The 17,692-nt window shown below is 40.9% G+C and overlaps 1 protein-coding gene across 1 annotated transcript in view; it reads right to left on the minus strand.

Annotated features, from left to right (window-relative positions):
* Positions 1–10,715: 10,715 nt before the first annotated feature.
* Positions 10,716–17,692, minus strand: part of NUP58 (nucleoporin 58) — a 41,869-nt gene continuing 34,892 nt past the window's right edge. The window contains exon 16 of the mRNA XM_009290240.2: positions 10,716–12,800. Within this exon, the coding sequence (XP_009288515.2) occupies positions 12,631–12,800 (170 nt within the window). The 3' untranslated portion in view covers positions 10,716–12,630. The remainder of the gene's footprint in view (positions 12,801–17,692) is intronic.

Genomic DNA, 17,692 nt, shown 5'->3' on the forward strand with positions numbered 1-17,692 from the left:
CTCCCCGCCGCTCCGCCGGGCGCCACGACCGAAACCGATCCCCCCTCCACCCCCCAAAAAGCAGCCATCCGACCCCCGCGAGGAGCGGCAGCCAGGCCCCGCTGCCCCGCGCGGCGCAGCCTCGCACGCTACCGCTGCGAATACGCGCGGTGCTTTTGCCTCCCAACTTCTGAACAGCCGGTGGCAGCTCAAGGCAAGGCGCAGGGATGGCGCAGGGATGCTCCTTCAAACACGTCCGAGCTGCGGAAGTGTCAATGAAGTCTGACTTTTATGGAGAGATTAAAAACAACTCGCCTATTACCAGCCAGAGCTTTTGCTCACAAGACATTGGATGAAGTAAAAAATACTTCTTTTAATACAGAGGCAGAAAACGGGATAGCTCTGATAACTCACTGTTTTTAAATCCTGCTGCTAAGTCATTTCACTGCAAGGAAGGTGACTGCAAAATTATGTTTATTTATTTGTCTCATTCTTTCAAGCTTTTCTTCTTCAATTAAATTATTGTCTTTCACTAATAACATACCAGTCCTTCCCCCTCCATTTTCATCTCTTTTGTTCTCACTCCTTTCAGCCGCTCCTAGGAAGCTGCAGGCTTTCACAGAGGTCTTAGGCTGGACCAGCAGATTCTGGTCAAATTACAGCCCCGGTAATTGCATTTTGCCCCCTGAGCTTCACTGCTGCTCCCAGCGAGTTATTTCCCACCCGTGTCCCTTTCCCACCTCAGCCCACAGCCAGAGCCACACCACTGCACGGGCAGGGTGCAGAGGTGGTTCCCATACACCTCGTGCCCTACCCCAGAGAGGATTAGTAACCCAGAGCAGCCAACCCTTGGAAAAGCTTGTCATTATCAAGATGAAAAGTGGGATTGCAGCAGGACAGGTTCTGCGTCGCCTGTATCAACCCAGCTGGACGAACGAGAAGAAACTTGCAGGAATTTGAATGATGGAGTTTGAGATGCTCCATCTCAAAACCTGATCAGCAGTTACCCAGAGCTGTCAGCTCTAGCACGTTCGGTTTGGGGAGAGGAACACACCACGGACAGTTGTGACTGATGATGGATTTCATACAATCGACCTGCATCGCCCAGAGCACCCATTGCCCAAGACACCCCCGTGCTGTGGGTCAGCGTTGAGGCATGACGAGGAACAGGGATCGTCTGGGGAAGGAGTTAAAACCACGAGCTCTCATCAGTGACCTGTTGGGGTGTGTGACAGCCCCCAGCGACAGCACAGCAGCTGTTAAATGCCTTCACTCACAGGTCTTCCTACAAGATCATTTTCTTTATTTTCATAATAAGAAAAGCAGCTTCTTGATTCTTTTATATGTGGCAAGCAAAATACTTTCCCAGCCCCGTCCTTCGAGGCGATGGTTCCACCGATAGTAAGGTGGATCTCTTTCAATAGCAGTAACAGCGTATTAGAAGAACAATAAAAAGTAGACTATCTAGCACATTATTCCCAGTTAGGAGCCTTGATCACAGCAAAACACCAGCACCAGATCCCTTGCGGAGATTATCTGTAACAAGTACTTTATATGTTCAAGCTCAGAATTTGTCTTGACTTGTCTGGGTAAAACCAGAGATAACAGCACACCTCACTACACTTTTATAAAACTTAAAACATTTGGCGCTTTGCGAAGTGCTTTAGAATGTAGTTAGCAATAGACTAATTAGCAAAGATTTTTTTTCTAGCTGTCTTTACAAGCTGATCAGGTAGCATTTGTATTATTTAAAATTTAAAGCACACACCCCTCCCCCAAAATCAAAAGTAGCTACTCCGCAACTTTTTAACTTACTTTCCTGTGTCTAGCAATTTCATAACATTAACTCAATCCTTTTCAGTGTAAACTAAACCCATCACTAAGGCCGCCACATTCCATTTCCCATCAAACTGAGCATCTTGCAGCTTTTAACATGTATGTTAGAGTGGGCAAAGATTTTTAAAGCCTAGAGATATTCAACAATGATCACATAGTCTATAAAGTTGAAGCAGATAATAGAGATTTATTTTATTTTTTTCTAAAAGTATCCAAGCTTCTACTACTACTGCCAGTTGTAGTTTTCCGAGGCCTTTGGCTGAGTAGAAATGTTCTTTGCCCTTCTCAAGCCAAAAGCATGACTGCAGGAAAGCAAATACCACATTTTATTTCACAGTTAGCTGAGGAACTCACATGCTGTTCTGTGTTGCCTGCAAAATCTCTCACTTAGAGCAGGGAAAATAAGATTTGTTAAAGTTACTTTTGTTAGTGGTCTGAAACTGATAAAGTGCATTTTCCGTATAATTTTTAACACTCTGAACTGCAAACTGCCTGTGCAGGAACGTAGGGGATAAGTACATTTACAGCACCTTACAGCTTCTATTGGAACCAGGATTCAGACGTTGTGCTGGCCGCACGAGCGCGATACCCGCACACCTGCGTGCCCGGGCACGGAGCTGTCACACAGCTCCCTGTGCCGATGCCGGACTGGCTTGCTGACCCTTGCAGGCAAAGCTGCTGCTGGATAACCACCACCGTACGCTTAAGTGACTGTGTAAGACCGGTATCTTCTTACCTTGTAAATTCATTCAGTGACTGCATTGACAGACAGTGTCCTTACTATAACAAAGGCATTTTAGCTGGTTTACTACTACAGTTCCTCTACAGATGAGAATTTTTAAAAAGTATTTATGTGCCTTGAGAACACGATGCTTTGCTTTCCTGAGGTTTGCAGGCCTCATTTGCTAAAGCTCCTGGCAAATACAACTGCTTCCATGTTAAATGAACAAACGAAAAAAGACAACAGAAATAGGAAAGGCATGAAAAGAGGGATAATACAAAAAGCATGTCTTTTGTCCTTATCAGCTCCCAGTTCAACAGGGGGAAAGCCAAGGACACCCCACCTTGAGCCTGAGCTGCTGAACCAGTCACAGCGAGGTACCGCAAACATTTGTTGGGACTGGCTGTGCCAGCGTGCATTGGACAGGAAGGAAAGAAGAGAGAGGACAAATTAGAGGAAGCTGTAACAATAATAAGTAAGAAACAACAGTCCCTCTCCCTCCCCCTGGGGTGTCCATCTTACAAATTCTCCACAATAAAGCAGGAACACAGACCTGTCGCCTTATTCTGTACCTCTGTCTATTTTGGTTGGAGCCTCTTTAGAGCTAGGAAAAGGAAAACCCTGCGACAGGAGTCTCCGAGCTGCCGTGAGCTTCTGTGGGTGTCTAAGTGGCTCTTGCTGTTAGGGATGTTTTGCTTTCCCTATCGTATTCCCAACCCATGCTCTGCAACTTGCCACATTCCCGTGATGGTAAAAGAGACACAAAACTGGCAGCAACTCCTATCCCCTTTTCCTTTCAACCCAGTGGAGATAAACTTTAGGCAGTGGATGGATGCTTTCTTCTCTTCCCCTTTGGGATATTCGGTTTCGTTCTTGGTAGCCTAGTCATTTGGGTACAAGGGAGATTACCTGCTTTTCATTGCCCAGCCCTGGATGCCAAACAGGCATTTACGTACCTTTCTCGTTATATTTAACTAGTGTATCTACTGTTACATCATTACTGTCAAACAACTTTGCAACCTCATCAGAAACCTTGAAAAATCTGGATTCGGGAATTACTTTGTCTCTGCAGTTGTGTCCATCAACATTGCAAATCAGGACTGTAAATTGAAACTCATAACATGAAGTCTTCTCCCTCACTTCTCCCAGGGAAAAGCTAGAATTCATCATCATGGTACTATCGTTTAGATCACTTGGCATGTAAAAGCCAGGCCATGCTTACCGCAAGAGATGGATTTTATTGCAGTTTGTACACTTACATATTGCAGCTTAACACCTCATCAGTAGAGATTCCTCTTCCTGGTAATAGAAAAGAATGGAATCAGTTCCCATCTGAAAGCCAAGCTGAGTATGTAGGGGTTTAGTTATTTAAAAAAACTGTTTTGTCGTTTGGGTTTTTTTAAACTTAGGAACAAATCACCTTGGAGTCAGAAATCCCTGCATCTTGTACATCTATCCTGGCAAAGTCACTTCTCAGGTAAAACAGTATTTCCCACTGGTAAAGCAATGCCTTGCTGCCCCCATGTGCAGTTAGTGGGAAGGGTAGTGTTATTGAAACACCATCGCTATGGGTTTTGTACGGAGAACTGCTGTAATCAAGAGCGCAGTCCTTACTGACAGGTTATGCTAATGTAATTTCCCAGATGAGGATAGTTACCAGAATATATGAGCTTAACTTAGTAGGGTTTCCTTCTCTTCCTGCCCTGGTTATTAGCTACCTTTTACACTAGTGTAGCTATACCTGTGGTAAGTATAAATATGCTGATGGTGTTTAAATAAAAGGCCCAAACTGGTACTCTGATTGTGGTATTACTTGCATAAGCCAGACTGTTTTTTATTTCTGCTTAGGGAACATATTTAATATCTACATTTTAAAATACATGTGTATTCATAGCAGAAAGGCTTTCTTTTATTGGCTCTCATTTCCTGAAAAATAATTAGAACAAGATGACCCAAGGAAAAAAAAAAATCTCACAGAAAGAGTCAAAGGACTGTAAAAATAACTTCGAATGAAGTGATATGAAGTTCACACACACCTCAAGAGCTGGGCTGCGAATCTGCAGTGGCTGCACCAGCACCAAGCATGTCGATACACAAAGATTTGGCTTCTGCTATCAGTTCTCACTGTCTTGGCATACACAAAAGTGACACCAGACATCAGCGCTGGCACCACCTTATCACAGCCAATGCAGACACCTCCAGTATCGCATGGCTGGCTCCAAAATGCACCGCTGTCTCGATAACAGGGTTAAGGGATGCAGGCTGAGGGGAGCGAGGTGACCGAGTAACAGCATCTGTAAGTGCTGGGGGACATCTTCCTCCAAATTCACGAGGGCAACATTGCAACAAGTTAAGGAGGAGGCTGTTTCTCAGAAAACATCCCCCAGTTTCAACACTGAGCCTCGGCAGACCAGGGCCTTAGGGAGTTTGTTAGCATTGATCACAGCCGAGTAGTCGGACAATACAACTGTCATGCTCTTCTCCCAGGAGTCTTAGTACATTGATTTTTGGAGCTCCCACTTACTGCAGACACAACAGATTGCCGTTACAGTATAAGAGACAAAGCTGAAGTGCACATCTTCAGATTGAAAGGGGTGCCGTTTCCTAATCGAATTATTATTTCTGCTGTAACCAACCACTCGAGCCACTAGCAAAAAGGAAAGAATTTTAGCTTTCTTCCCCCCCCTCCTCAGACAAGAAGAGGGGAAGAATTACTTATTATGGACTAAACCCATCTTTCCACAGCCTGTCCTCCCAGTGAGACTGGCCAATTTGACAAGACATCATTATTATAAAGTTATTTCAATTGAAAAAAGAAAAACCCCAAAGTACAGGAATTTTCCACATTCACATTCCAGTTTATGCTGCACAGAGCATAAAGCATGAGCATTTCATTGAATGCAGTAAGAGAAACAGAATTTTACTGTTGCTCACCTCCTAATGCCAGAGCGCGAGACAAGGATTTAGGCACAATACAGTGAAAACAGCATCACTATGCAGCTGTAGCCCAGATTGCTGCCTGTACAGTAAGATTAATGAGCTCCAGACAAGAAAAAGGTGCTTCTCCTCTTGGTATGGTTCAACAGGACTTAAACTACAACTTAATTTGCAGGTTTCAATTTTGCATAGGGATTATTAGTGCAGATGAACAAGAAGCAGCAACTTGGTGCAGAAAATTAACAATATTTATGAGAATATTTTCTAGATCAGGACATTCTATACTGCTTACAAAAGAAGTAAAAAAGACTGTACCTGCCTGCATCATTGCTATTTTACTTGACATCAATAGTATAGATCAAATACAACTTACCTTCAAGATGATATAACCTAGCAATGAGGCTTTGGATTTCAAACACACACCCCCCCCTCCATTCTCAGGACTAACTTTAAACGATACACCCAGCACCCTGCACCAGTATCTGGTTTTTAATGTTACTATTTCTGTCGCTGCTGGAATCCTACCACCATCCATCTGCCTGAGCCCACAATCTTCTCCAAGTATCCCTTTTGCCCCAGTACTTCTCAGCAGCTCTGAAGCCTGGCAAACCCCCTTACCACCACAGTGCGGGTATCACCATGACAGAGCAACAAATAACAGCTGTACTGGCTGCTGCGGTGCTAGAAATAGAGCGTGGGGAGAGGTGATGAGGAAGGTGACACTTCTCAAGTGTAAAGTGACAAATTACTCAGAAGAGCATTTCTAGCTAAATATTGTTACTAATAAAGTATAAATTTAAGCTAATAGGCATTTGCATTAGACCTACATCTTCAGTACAGCGATTCTTGCCCCGCACAGGGCAATCTGGATGAGCTGCCACAGCCTCCCTGCAGTTCCAGCCACTTCTGCACATCTCCAATACAAGCAGGAGGTTGCTATTGGCACTGACGGAGCATTACCGTGCCTGAAGCCAACATAAACAATGTTAAAAGCCTTCCCTCTTTACTCTCAGAGCAAAGCTCAGCATCAACTTCACTTCGCTACCACGGGATCAAGTAGGAGCTTTGCCCTTGTGGTCTGTACTGCAGAAGCCAGCCAAAGCAGGTCTCGCCCTCCCCGGGGATAAGGCTCGCTTCTGGTTTGGCTGCCAGAGGTACACGAACACCTGCCTGCTCGTTGAAAGCTATTCTTGTAGTTTAAGGATTACACTGCTACCATGGGGGTAAGCAATGACGATGTTAGCTGCATGGAGTTCCTTCAGTCACCAGTTCCCCTAGTCAGCAGCCAAAATAAAAGGTAAAAAGAAAAAAGACCATTCCTATTTGAAATTGATACAATGTCCATTGCTAAGACTCATTTCCACGGCTTTAAGGCTAGCATGTTCCTTTTGCTATCACTTCTGTCGGTTCACTTTGTCCAACCTGATGCTAAATCAGACCACTGTAGCTGCGTTTGGCATTGCCGCTAAGGATAAAGGAGGCAACACACTGGAGAGCTGTGCCAAGCACAGCTGCACGAAACAAAGGCAACACACTGGTAAGATACAGGTATGCTCACCATCACTCCTCCACCCATCTCCAGCAGAGATGGAGAGATGTCCCCTCACTAAGGACTAGGGCAGCGCTGGCCTAACTGCTCACTGCCATTGCATCCATTTAGCATTTGGGCCCACCCATCCCAAGCCTTTGTTTGCATGGTGGACTTTTTTCAGTAAGGACTCCTTTATCACATATACCTTACCTTATCCCTGGATAGAACAACAGCTCAAAGGTTCGATTCCTCTATGAGGGGAAGGGAAGGAAGGGAGGGAAGGGAAGGCAAGAAGGCAAGAAGGCAAGGCAAGGGAAGGTAAGGTAAGAAGGCAAAAGTCAAGGGATGGCAAGGGAAGGGAAGGGAAGGGAAGGGAAGGGAAGGGAAGGGAAGGGAAGGGAAGGGAAGGGATTTGGTGTTTTTTCAGTTTAGAGTAGCTTCTACTTAGGTACTTAACCATGGAGTTAACAGACTGGCTTTAGCTACCCAACTGTACATAGTTTGTGCATATTTTTTTCCCCAAGGTTTCACCCAACTGAACGTCTACTCAAGCTGCCTGCCCCAATTTTTTCTTCATGAGAACTTACCCCCCTCTCTTATTAAGAATACATTTTTCAGAATTTCAAGTTTCATATAATAAATACTTGATCTTGAGTATTTGTCAAGTCTGTGTTTCTTTCCCTTTTTACTACACCATAGTGTCTGATCAAAACCTCATCATCCTAGCTTGCTTTTGTGACTGGGATCACCATCTGAAGCATATCCTGTTACCACAACGTGCCACATCAAATACACAGAGCCAGCAAGGGATTTCTTGCCCAGGAGGTATAGACCAGCCTCTAATCAGAACTAAATTTTGGAAGCAATTACACGATGTTCTAGAAAGCTGCTGTCCTGCTGCTGCTCGAGCACACTCTGTAGAGCGACACCTGCATTGAAGAAAAAGAGAAAGAGGGAAATCCATCAGTCTGTGAAACATTAGTTGAACAAACCAGTAAAATATATTTTGCCTGTTCAGCTATTGACCTGTTTAGGACAGGAGTATGTATTCCGAGTTTTCCATGCAAGCGTTCAATAGAATTGACCCAATATTCTGGTGGGGGCAGGGTATCTATACTCAAACAAAAGTAAAATCATCCCAGAAGCTTTTCGAGTTTGTAGAAGCTTCTAAACTTAATCAGAACCCGTTCATAATAAGCTAGAATTGCCTTACTTCTAAAAGGTAAGAAAACAGAAAGTAAGCCATTCTTTGGAAAAGTTATCCAAGCTAAAGTAACATGTAGCCTACTCACCTCCTCACTGTGGCATTTCAACTGCAGCAATGGGCTATAAAGATTAAATTCCTGAGGCTGAGTAAAAAAGCATTAAATAATAAACCTCATAACAACAGGAGTCAAATGGGTCAGAAGGACTGTTCAAATACTGAAGTTCAAAAAAATCCTACTACCTCAAAAAAAAAGTGTGAGAAAATGTGAATGACCTGGAAACCAAAGGTGACATACTGCGTGACAGCTATGCCTGCAAGGGCTTTGTAGTGGCAGTATGCAACTGGCAGCCTCCTGCCACCTGGTGAAAGCAGCATTCTCCAACAGAGCTACTGGAATCTTGATAGGACTCCCTTTTATTTTTTTTAATTCCTTTGATTATGGAGTTAAGTTGTAATTTTTTTTTTTCCCTACAAGTAAAAAAAAGTCACCCATGTAGAAAATGAAACTGCTACGATCATCTATTTCTACCTACTAAATGCAACATTCAACCAATACAAAAAATTATATTACGAACTCAGTTGATTTGAGACTACAAAAATACCGGCATATAAGTATTCAACACTGAGTTCAGAAGAAATGACCCCAAACTAAATTGTCCCATTCACAGTAGGAAGCCTTATGTTCTACATCCCCTCATCTCTCCCCACACTTCTCCTCCCCCCTCACCACCTCCATCCTCCTTTTAAGCAACCTACCTGGCTGGTTGGGTGGAGGTTGCATGTTACAGCTGGGTTGAAGCTCCGTGGGGACTGTCACAGCAGGTAGCTGCTGCGGGCATAAATTCGGTGTCACTCCCCTTCCCCAAGCCCAACAGCTGATTTTCATGAGAAGTTGTACAAATCTACTACTGTGATACTTTAACCGTCCATCAGTGTCTGGAGATGCTAGCCAAGGTACTTAATGAGAGGGAAGAGGGAAACAGCCTGACAGCACAATCCCAGCAATTAGTCTGAAAACTGCATAATTTATTGCTGGAAATTTTTGCGCATAGCCAGTTCTTTGTTCTTATAAACCTGAATAAGAGTTTTAGGGAAACAAACTTTTCTAGAGCGTAAGGCATTTACGCTCTACAGTACAGATGGATTTTTCTATACAGTTACTCTTAATTTCTCACTAAGAACCCGTAAGGTGCTTCTTTCGTATCTTCTGCTGAGACATTCCAGGTATTAGAACCAACACCACGTAAGAGTTGACATGACCGACTGGATTATTTCTACTATTAACATGAGCAGCAGACTGGAAAAACACCAAAGAATTACCACAGATGTCAAAGAGGGAAAATCGGCACTAAACCTGTATTCCTGAACTTGAATTTTAAAAATTATGCTATAAAAGCAATCGAGGTTCAAAATACAGTTATGTTATGAATACGTTGATGGAGGGGGTCATAACTGGATTTGGATTTCCTGTGGTGAGCAAGATGCATTAACTTTATCCAACTCCACCTTATTTCAAACTCCTCCCTCCCGATCTGCAAGAAAGCAGGAAGTGCGATAGTATCTAGCTAGCCAGCTCGTCAGGAACAGAGACAAATGTGAGCATAAAGAAAACGGAGATGCTGGACCAGGAAGAGGTTCATGAAGCAAGCAATCTAAGGCATAATGCTATCCTACCTCTTGCTACATTCATTGTAGGGAGAACAGTGAAGAAAAAACAAGTTACTTCAAGAAAGAGGTCACATAAGTAAGTTTACACCACAGCTGTACAACAAGGTACAAACTAATAGAGAACCACATCCTACGTATGTGACTTCAACCTTCCTCCAGTACGTATTTTTCTTTCTTTACAGAACAAATAATCCAGACTTGATTTCATTTCATGGTGTTTAAGTACAGGTCAGCTTTTTGTAGAAAACCAAGCCACACCTTGAATGTATCTGTATTTTGCACTCTAATTATATTACGTCTTTAAATTGGAAAAAAAAATCATTTGAAACGGTGTATATAATGCTGATCCCTGGAAATCATGGCTAAATTCAACCACCCAAGTAATAGCCTGAGAATATTTATTTCAAATCCCGTTTTGACTTTAGTTTGTACTCCAGCATGTGATTATTCTATTACATAATCACTTTTTCACTTAGGCTGAATTAAGGGCGTAACTGTTGCCTTAATGTGAAAAGAAACAGAACACAGGTACCCAGGAGGCTCAGACTGCTTTCCAATTTACAAAGCCATACCTAGTGCTGCATTACCTTGCAGCATGACCCACGTTTATATAGCACACTGTGAAGAGATTCTAGACAAACCCGTAATACAATACCTCCTTTCACACCCCTGTCAATCCAGAGATCAAGGCCCTAACTTCAGCAAGAACAATTTTGCACTATATAAATCTTAGGAAAAACAATTCTACATATTAGCCGATGACGTTTTTGTTTCTCCTATAACACAGGAGAACAACAGGAAATGATCTTTCAAATAGGCAAGTGTGTATTACAAGGATCACAGCATTATTGTTTTATTGTTTGCACAATGGTAAGTTGCACATATGGACAAATGGTACACATTCAGAATTAGTTTCACAAATTAATACATTACAAGAGAGTCCAGTGGTTTAACATATTAACTATTAAAAAAGCAATAACAAAGGAATACAAACATTACGGTTTTGACTGCAGCCCAATAAAAGTTTAAAAAAAAGGTTGAAATAAAAATAAACTGTAAGCTTTATTTTTCCGAGACATAAAAAACCCCACATTATATCCCTTCCTAAGGGACTGCTCACAAAGATGCAATAACACACAAGTACAAAAGTGAAGAATTCTGTGCTCAGTTTCCCTTAATTTTATCAGATCAAGTGACAAACTGAACATTTGTCAAAGAGCAAATCACTGCTGAATGCAGACATCATTTCCAAAACATACAAAATGGTAATAACACTTTAACAATAGAAAGCAAATGACCTGGTACTAGAAAAATCTTATGCACTGTAACGGTTTTAGAAAAAAAGGTGCTTTTGTGAAAATGATTGTGAATATTCATTTGATGCATGTTATATACAAAACATTTTCTACATAAGAAGCAACTCGGCTCCAAAGTTCCACGTTCACACTTCAACCTGTATCTTTATTTGCAAAGATTCAATTGATCTATTATTTATCTCACATAAGGCAGTACCTCCTTAAGATGTTTTCCTAGCTGTGCACACCGAATTGGAGATGTAGCACAACAATCTATGATGTTGTAATATGCAAGATTCATAAACTACTGTTGCAATACCTTTAACCTTCAAATTACATCATTTTCCTTCTCCATTCTTTAGCAGCAACTTATAGTACTATACCTCGTATTGAAAGCAGATATGCAACTGCTTTTAAGTCAGTGCTAGTAGCGCTGATGAGAAGCTAGTGGATCAACTCTGTTTTGTAACAGCTAATTTGGGTTTTCATTAGAATAGAACATCTTGTCTCCCCCAATTGCAGGGAAAAGCTTATCCAGCCCGACAACTCTGCACACAGACCTTGTGGCATCCTGAGCTTTCAGCTGAAATCCTGCAACGCGCTACTTGTTCAGCTCATGGGAAAAAACAAAACCAAACAGTTTGGGAACATTACCTATGAAATGTCTGTGTCAAAATCTCATTCTTCTTTAGAGTTTGCTGCTAAATGGGTCAAGAAAAAGGTTAAAAAATCCAGCTACTAACCACTATTTACCAAACTTTATGAAACAGTAAACATTGTATTTCAGCTGGTCTTGAACAACAAAACACAAGAAGCAATGATGACATAGCCTGGGACCCACTATTTGAAACTCCTAGGAACATCAAGATATGGGACCACAGGGCAACATGAATAAACAGCACACACAAAGAAAAGGAGACCCGTCTATGGGGCAAGGTTTGCACATCTGTATTTTATACATATATATACACATACATACACACAGATGTGTGCACTGTACTGTATATATTTACATCCATATACACAAAAACACCCTGAAGTAGATTTAAAGGCCATATCCAGGAACAGAAGATATGAACTCTAGTATTTGTACTAGAATATATTTTATCTGTACAAAAAACAAATATGCATATATTCATATGGTATAAAGCTTATTAACAAAAAATATTCTGCTACTAACATTAGGTTAAATAGATGGTTTTACAAGATTCTTTAATAATAATGCAGTATAGAACATTTCTAAAACTAGGGCCAAAAATAAAAATACATAAACGGGATTCTATTCACAAGAAAATAGCTGTTCAATATGATTTCATTTTGTATTTCAGACTAGGGAAAAGTAGCAAAATTTTTATAAATCTCCTGGGATGCAGTTTAATTAATGCATCAATCTAGAAAAATAGACTTTTCAGATGAACAAAGTTGATTTGCTTTTCCCCTTCCCTAAAAGGGGTGCCTATCTTTTCCCTCGCTTGTTTCCAGCTGGAGGTTTCTTCAGCTGAAGAAGTTGCCCTCCTGTCCCAAAGCCTGCAGATGCAGGATTAGACACCCCGAACGTCAGGCCAGCTGATGCTGTGATGCCGGGATTGCTGAAGTTAAACCCAGATGTGGTCGAGCTGCCAAAGCCTTATGAGGGAGGGAAAAATATTTTAAAACATAAGTTATATCAGGATTGCAAGTTTGTTCTCCTTGGAGTTATGAACACCAGCCACTTCATTACCAATATTTGTAATACTTTATACTAACATGGATCTACAACAGTATGCCACATTGCTAACACACTTCGACTTGCTATGACAACTTGGATATTACAGCACTAACACAGTCTACCTCAGTGACTGTAAACAATTATATCCTAAATCACAAGTCTATTATACCATTATCCATACAACAGTAGCACCCAAAAGTCCCACTGAAATTGTACAACAGAAGAACCGTAACTCCAAGTTCTCAGTCTAAATACGTAATGCACACGTACTTCTGCCTTCCCTCCCACCCTACAAGCAGACCATGGCCTGCTCACTTCACTCACAGCAGGTAAATGGCAAAGCTGGAGTCAGAGCTCCCAGCCTTGCGCCCTACTGACTAGGCTGCCTTTGCCTGTCTTTATATCATACGTGCCACAGACCGTGCCTTAAATGAGAGGCAGAAAAGGCTCAAAATCCTTGCCAAATTCTTGGTATTTAAAAACACCCTTTATGACTTAAACCAAAAAGCAGGACTGAAAACAAAGCTTTGGAAAAACTGAATGACTAGGTGAGCAAATTTTAACTCCTCCACCCTCTTCTATCAAGGTAAACAAATTGAACATTTGTTTCAGCTATAAAACAAGATCCGTTGAAGAAAATCTACCTACATTTTCAGCAACAGTAACACCAACTCATTTTACTTTCTTTTGTGAATTTGTATCAGTTATGCACAACCAACTTGGATAATAATTGAAACTATTAGAGAATGCTAGAAATTTCTCAAATATTAGTTAATAAGAAGCAGAACTTCATAACCCCTCTTTTTGTTCTCTCAAGAAACCGAATAAGGTAACCAATCATACAAAATAACAAGTATGGCATGAGCAAGTTAAGATTTTAAAAAAATAGTTTCATGCAAGTTGCACATGGGAACCTGTAAACAATTAAAATATTAAGAAAAAATGGGACTGGTTCACAAGCAAAAAAGAGTATATTCTCAATATGCGTTACTTAACATAAGTTTCGTTAGTTCTCTAGTAGACAGTTAAACCAATCCTTTGGTCACATCAGTATCTTCAACTCAATGCCTAAATATTTTTAAAGCACAGAAATAAAAACCCAACTGGTTGTCTCATCATAATCCCAAAGTGGCTGTCACAAGCCTGATGTCTTCTGTTCTCTCACTTGTTACTGATGCTTTGCATCAAGAACTACTTCAAAACATAACGTGAAACTCTTCCTCCTGCAATGTCTGGACCTGGGTTACACACCACATCATCTTGTCAAGAAAATCCCCCATTATCTACATTCCAGTAACTGCAGTCCGTCAACATGCTGTTGCCTGTGCAGAACTCATTGTCAATGCAATGTGTGCACAGATCTAGAGTGTGACTAATGATATTGTTCATTTGGGTCTTGTCTAAATTTTGTGGACCAATTTGTCTCTCATCCTAGGATGTAAGGGGTGAAGCAGATGCAACTATTCCTCCATTTCCCAGCTAACTCTGAATCCCAAGTAAGAATTTTAGAAGAATAAACTTGTTCTTCATCAGGGAGTTTCATGAATGAAAAAAAGAAATCTTTAAGAACCAAAACTGTTCTTGGTAAGTTACCTTTTTACTTCGAGTATGTATCAGAGATAACAGGTAAGCATTGCCTCCTACAGAAAACATCATGAATGCTATTCATAATACAGCTATATGTGATCTATAGTGTCAGGAGTTCAGTAGGCAAGGGTAAAGTGTTAATGAATTACCTCCACCTAGCTGCTTCTAGATGCAGGGATTATTTTGAAGCATGCAGGGAAGGCAGCCTGAGCTGCCTTTGAGTAATGTTAGAATAAGAGAGAGATGCATAAACTGTGTGATAGAACACTAAGAACATGCTTGTTAATTTAGATGTAACTTGGAAAGTAATAGCTGTTACGTTAGAAGTGCCATTTAGGGCAGCCACAGAAGTGTAGAAAGGCAGAAGGGAAATTCATCTAAATGGCTTTGTCCCATCATGGCAGCATAACAAGCCCATGGTATGAAGTTCTTTTCTTAAAAGTAAACCAAACCCTAAAGCAGAATACTCAAAATGAAAAATCTTCAGGAAAAAAACCTTGAACAAGGTATGCATTGTCTTATTTCTGTTGCAAGGACAGAGAATCAGTCATGGAATAGATCAGTTCTAGAGGGAAGAGTCACAAAGTCTTGAACCATAGCAACAACGTGATCAATGATTTCTTGTTGAAACTAGTATTACTTATGTGTAAACAATTATTTTCAGAAAGTAAATGACAACCTGCCCTCCAAAGGCATAGACTTAGCATCTCCCTGCAGGACCTTAGAGTACACTTTATTCACTGGGCTTTTGCATCTCTGCTTCAGTCAGCCCTTTAGATAGGCAAGCCAAACATGAAGTACACACCTCCCCGTAACAGTATTTTTTTTATTTTAACACTACAGGGATAAACAGCGGTTCAGCAGATCTCAAAGGCAATCTATTCCTGCCCTCATCCCCCACGCCACAATAGGTGCTCTAGATCAAAAAGGATTTCCAGCACAGCTTTGACCAATTTACTATAGCCTCTGTATCTGAAAGCTGCTCGTCGTTACACGTGGATTATATTCAGGTCCATTTTTCAGCAGTATGAGTACGTCCAGCCATGATCCCACTTGATTATCTCTTGTCCCGTGTACTGAGGCTGCTATTCTTCAATAAAAATGTCTCCAACACAAATTCTCAACTCAGCTCTTCAAAGCATATTTAGCTTCTCAGTTTTCACAAAAATAGTGTGTGTGTACACCCCCCCATCCCCTTAACATTATATCCATAAATTCAATGGTGATTTTTTTCCTTTTCCCATCACTTTGGGAGTCTTAATGCTCTTTACAACATCCCACTCACATCAGCCTTTTCAGTTGCCATCAAATGAATAAGAGTAGGAATTAATTGGGACTTGATTTGGAGTCAGCTTTCCACAGTGTCTGTGTGTGTTTCAAAGGGAAGTCCAAGACATTTGTTCCATCTCACAACTGTACGCGCTAAAGGAATTGAGAGAAGACTGCAGTTGCTCTGCTTTTCATCTACTGACACAGTGGACACAACGACTACTCCTGGACTAAGCCCAATTTACTATTAGAACATGCTCAAGTAGTTTCAGAGGACCCAGAATTCTCTCTTCAAACATACAAACTGAAATTGAGAAGAGCAGTAATACTACTAGAAACATTTTCAAGTCTTTTAAAGCAATTATATCTAACTCATAGCTTACAAACACTTGACAGAAGCAATTTGGGGATCTATAATTTTTGTTCTAAAATAAGAACAAACTGATAGAAAACATGTGGAGGAGACTTGGGGCATTATCTAAGCAGCCTAGAAGGACAGGGTGACGCAACACTTACTAGACATTAGTTTGGGAAAATACTTAAGTGCTCACATCTAAACACAAGCAGTAACAACAGTATATCCCATAACCCATATTCACCCCATCTTCCTAGCTTTTTCAAAAGAAAGATTCAGAAACGAGACAACTATCATATGGTAATATAAACCAGAATATTGTTTCAGGATCCTGTAAATGTTAACTAAAACAGGACACATGAAAATTAAAAAAAAAAAAAAATATTGGGGCTACACCCAGGTTATGGAGGTTCTATTCCATAATCCCAGTCTAGATCAGGATTTCATGACCACTTTATTTTTTCAATCCTGTAAATTTTAACTAAAACAGGACACATGAAAATTAAAAAAAAAAAAAAAATATAAAAGGTAACGTGCTTGCGGGCTACCAAATTTTTATGGAGGTTTCTAGTTTCTAATCCCAGTCTAGATCAAGCCTCAGGCATCATTCAAACCCATTTATACACCCTCAATAAAATTAAACTAAAGATCATATGCAATTCAGAAGCTATACGGCATAGGGTTTTGGATATAAAAGGTAAAAGTCAACGTGCTTGCGGGCTACCAAATTTTTATGGAGGTTTCTATTCCATAATCCCAGTCTAGATCAGGATTTCATGACCACTTTATTTTATAAGCACAAAATGACAGGTATTATATTTAAGCTTTTATATTCCTGGTTACCACCTTCCGTAGCTGAGACTCTTGAGATAACTGAAAACAAGCTCCATTTTATTGGATCCAACTCCCTCACTGCTAAAGAGAGACTGGGGGCACTGCCACCATGACAAAGCCTCATTTGAGGAATACAGTGAAATGACATTTGAATTGTCTCTGCACACCACCAACATAGCTAAGACAGACTTGCTATTTACTTTGGTTTGATACCTCATTAGTGGTGGACAACTGATCCATACAACTAGTTTTCTAATTCTATTTTTTAATATACTAAAAACTAAATTATGTCCTTTGTAACTTAGCAGCTTGAAATGCTGCAATACTATTTATATAAATATTAATAATAGGCAATTTAATATAGGCTCAGGAAAAAATAAGCTACAAGATAAGAAAGTAAGCAGTGTAAGTTTTCCACTTATTTCTGATATTAAAAACTAAGATATTTAAGAATATCATCCAGAGATCTGCCCCAAGGCTGAAAAATTATATGAGTGGCAGTGTGTGGGACAAGATGGGCAAGTACCTAGGCCAATGGGCACCCCCAGTGTGTTGGAACTTCACCCCTGAGCAAGTGCAGAATCCTGAAAAGTTAGTAGAATATTTGGGAAAAGTATGCTGTCACCCTGGCAACTCCAGAGAGATGCAGATCATTGCAACGTGCTGGGGCCTGGCCCATGCCTACCGAGCCCTGTTCAACACCATTCAGTGCCCTCAAAGGGAAGGGAAGGTCTCTGGCTCTGACAGTAAAACGACATGCACTGC

This window comes from Aptenodytes forsteri, unplaced genomic scaffold, assembly GCF_000699145.1.
Source record: "Aptenodytes forsteri isolate BGI_AS27 unplaced genomic scaffold, ASM69914v1 Scaffold155, whole genome shotgun sequence".
NCBI lineage: Eukaryota > Metazoa > Chordata > Aves > Sphenisciformes > Spheniscidae > Aptenodytes > Aptenodytes forsteri.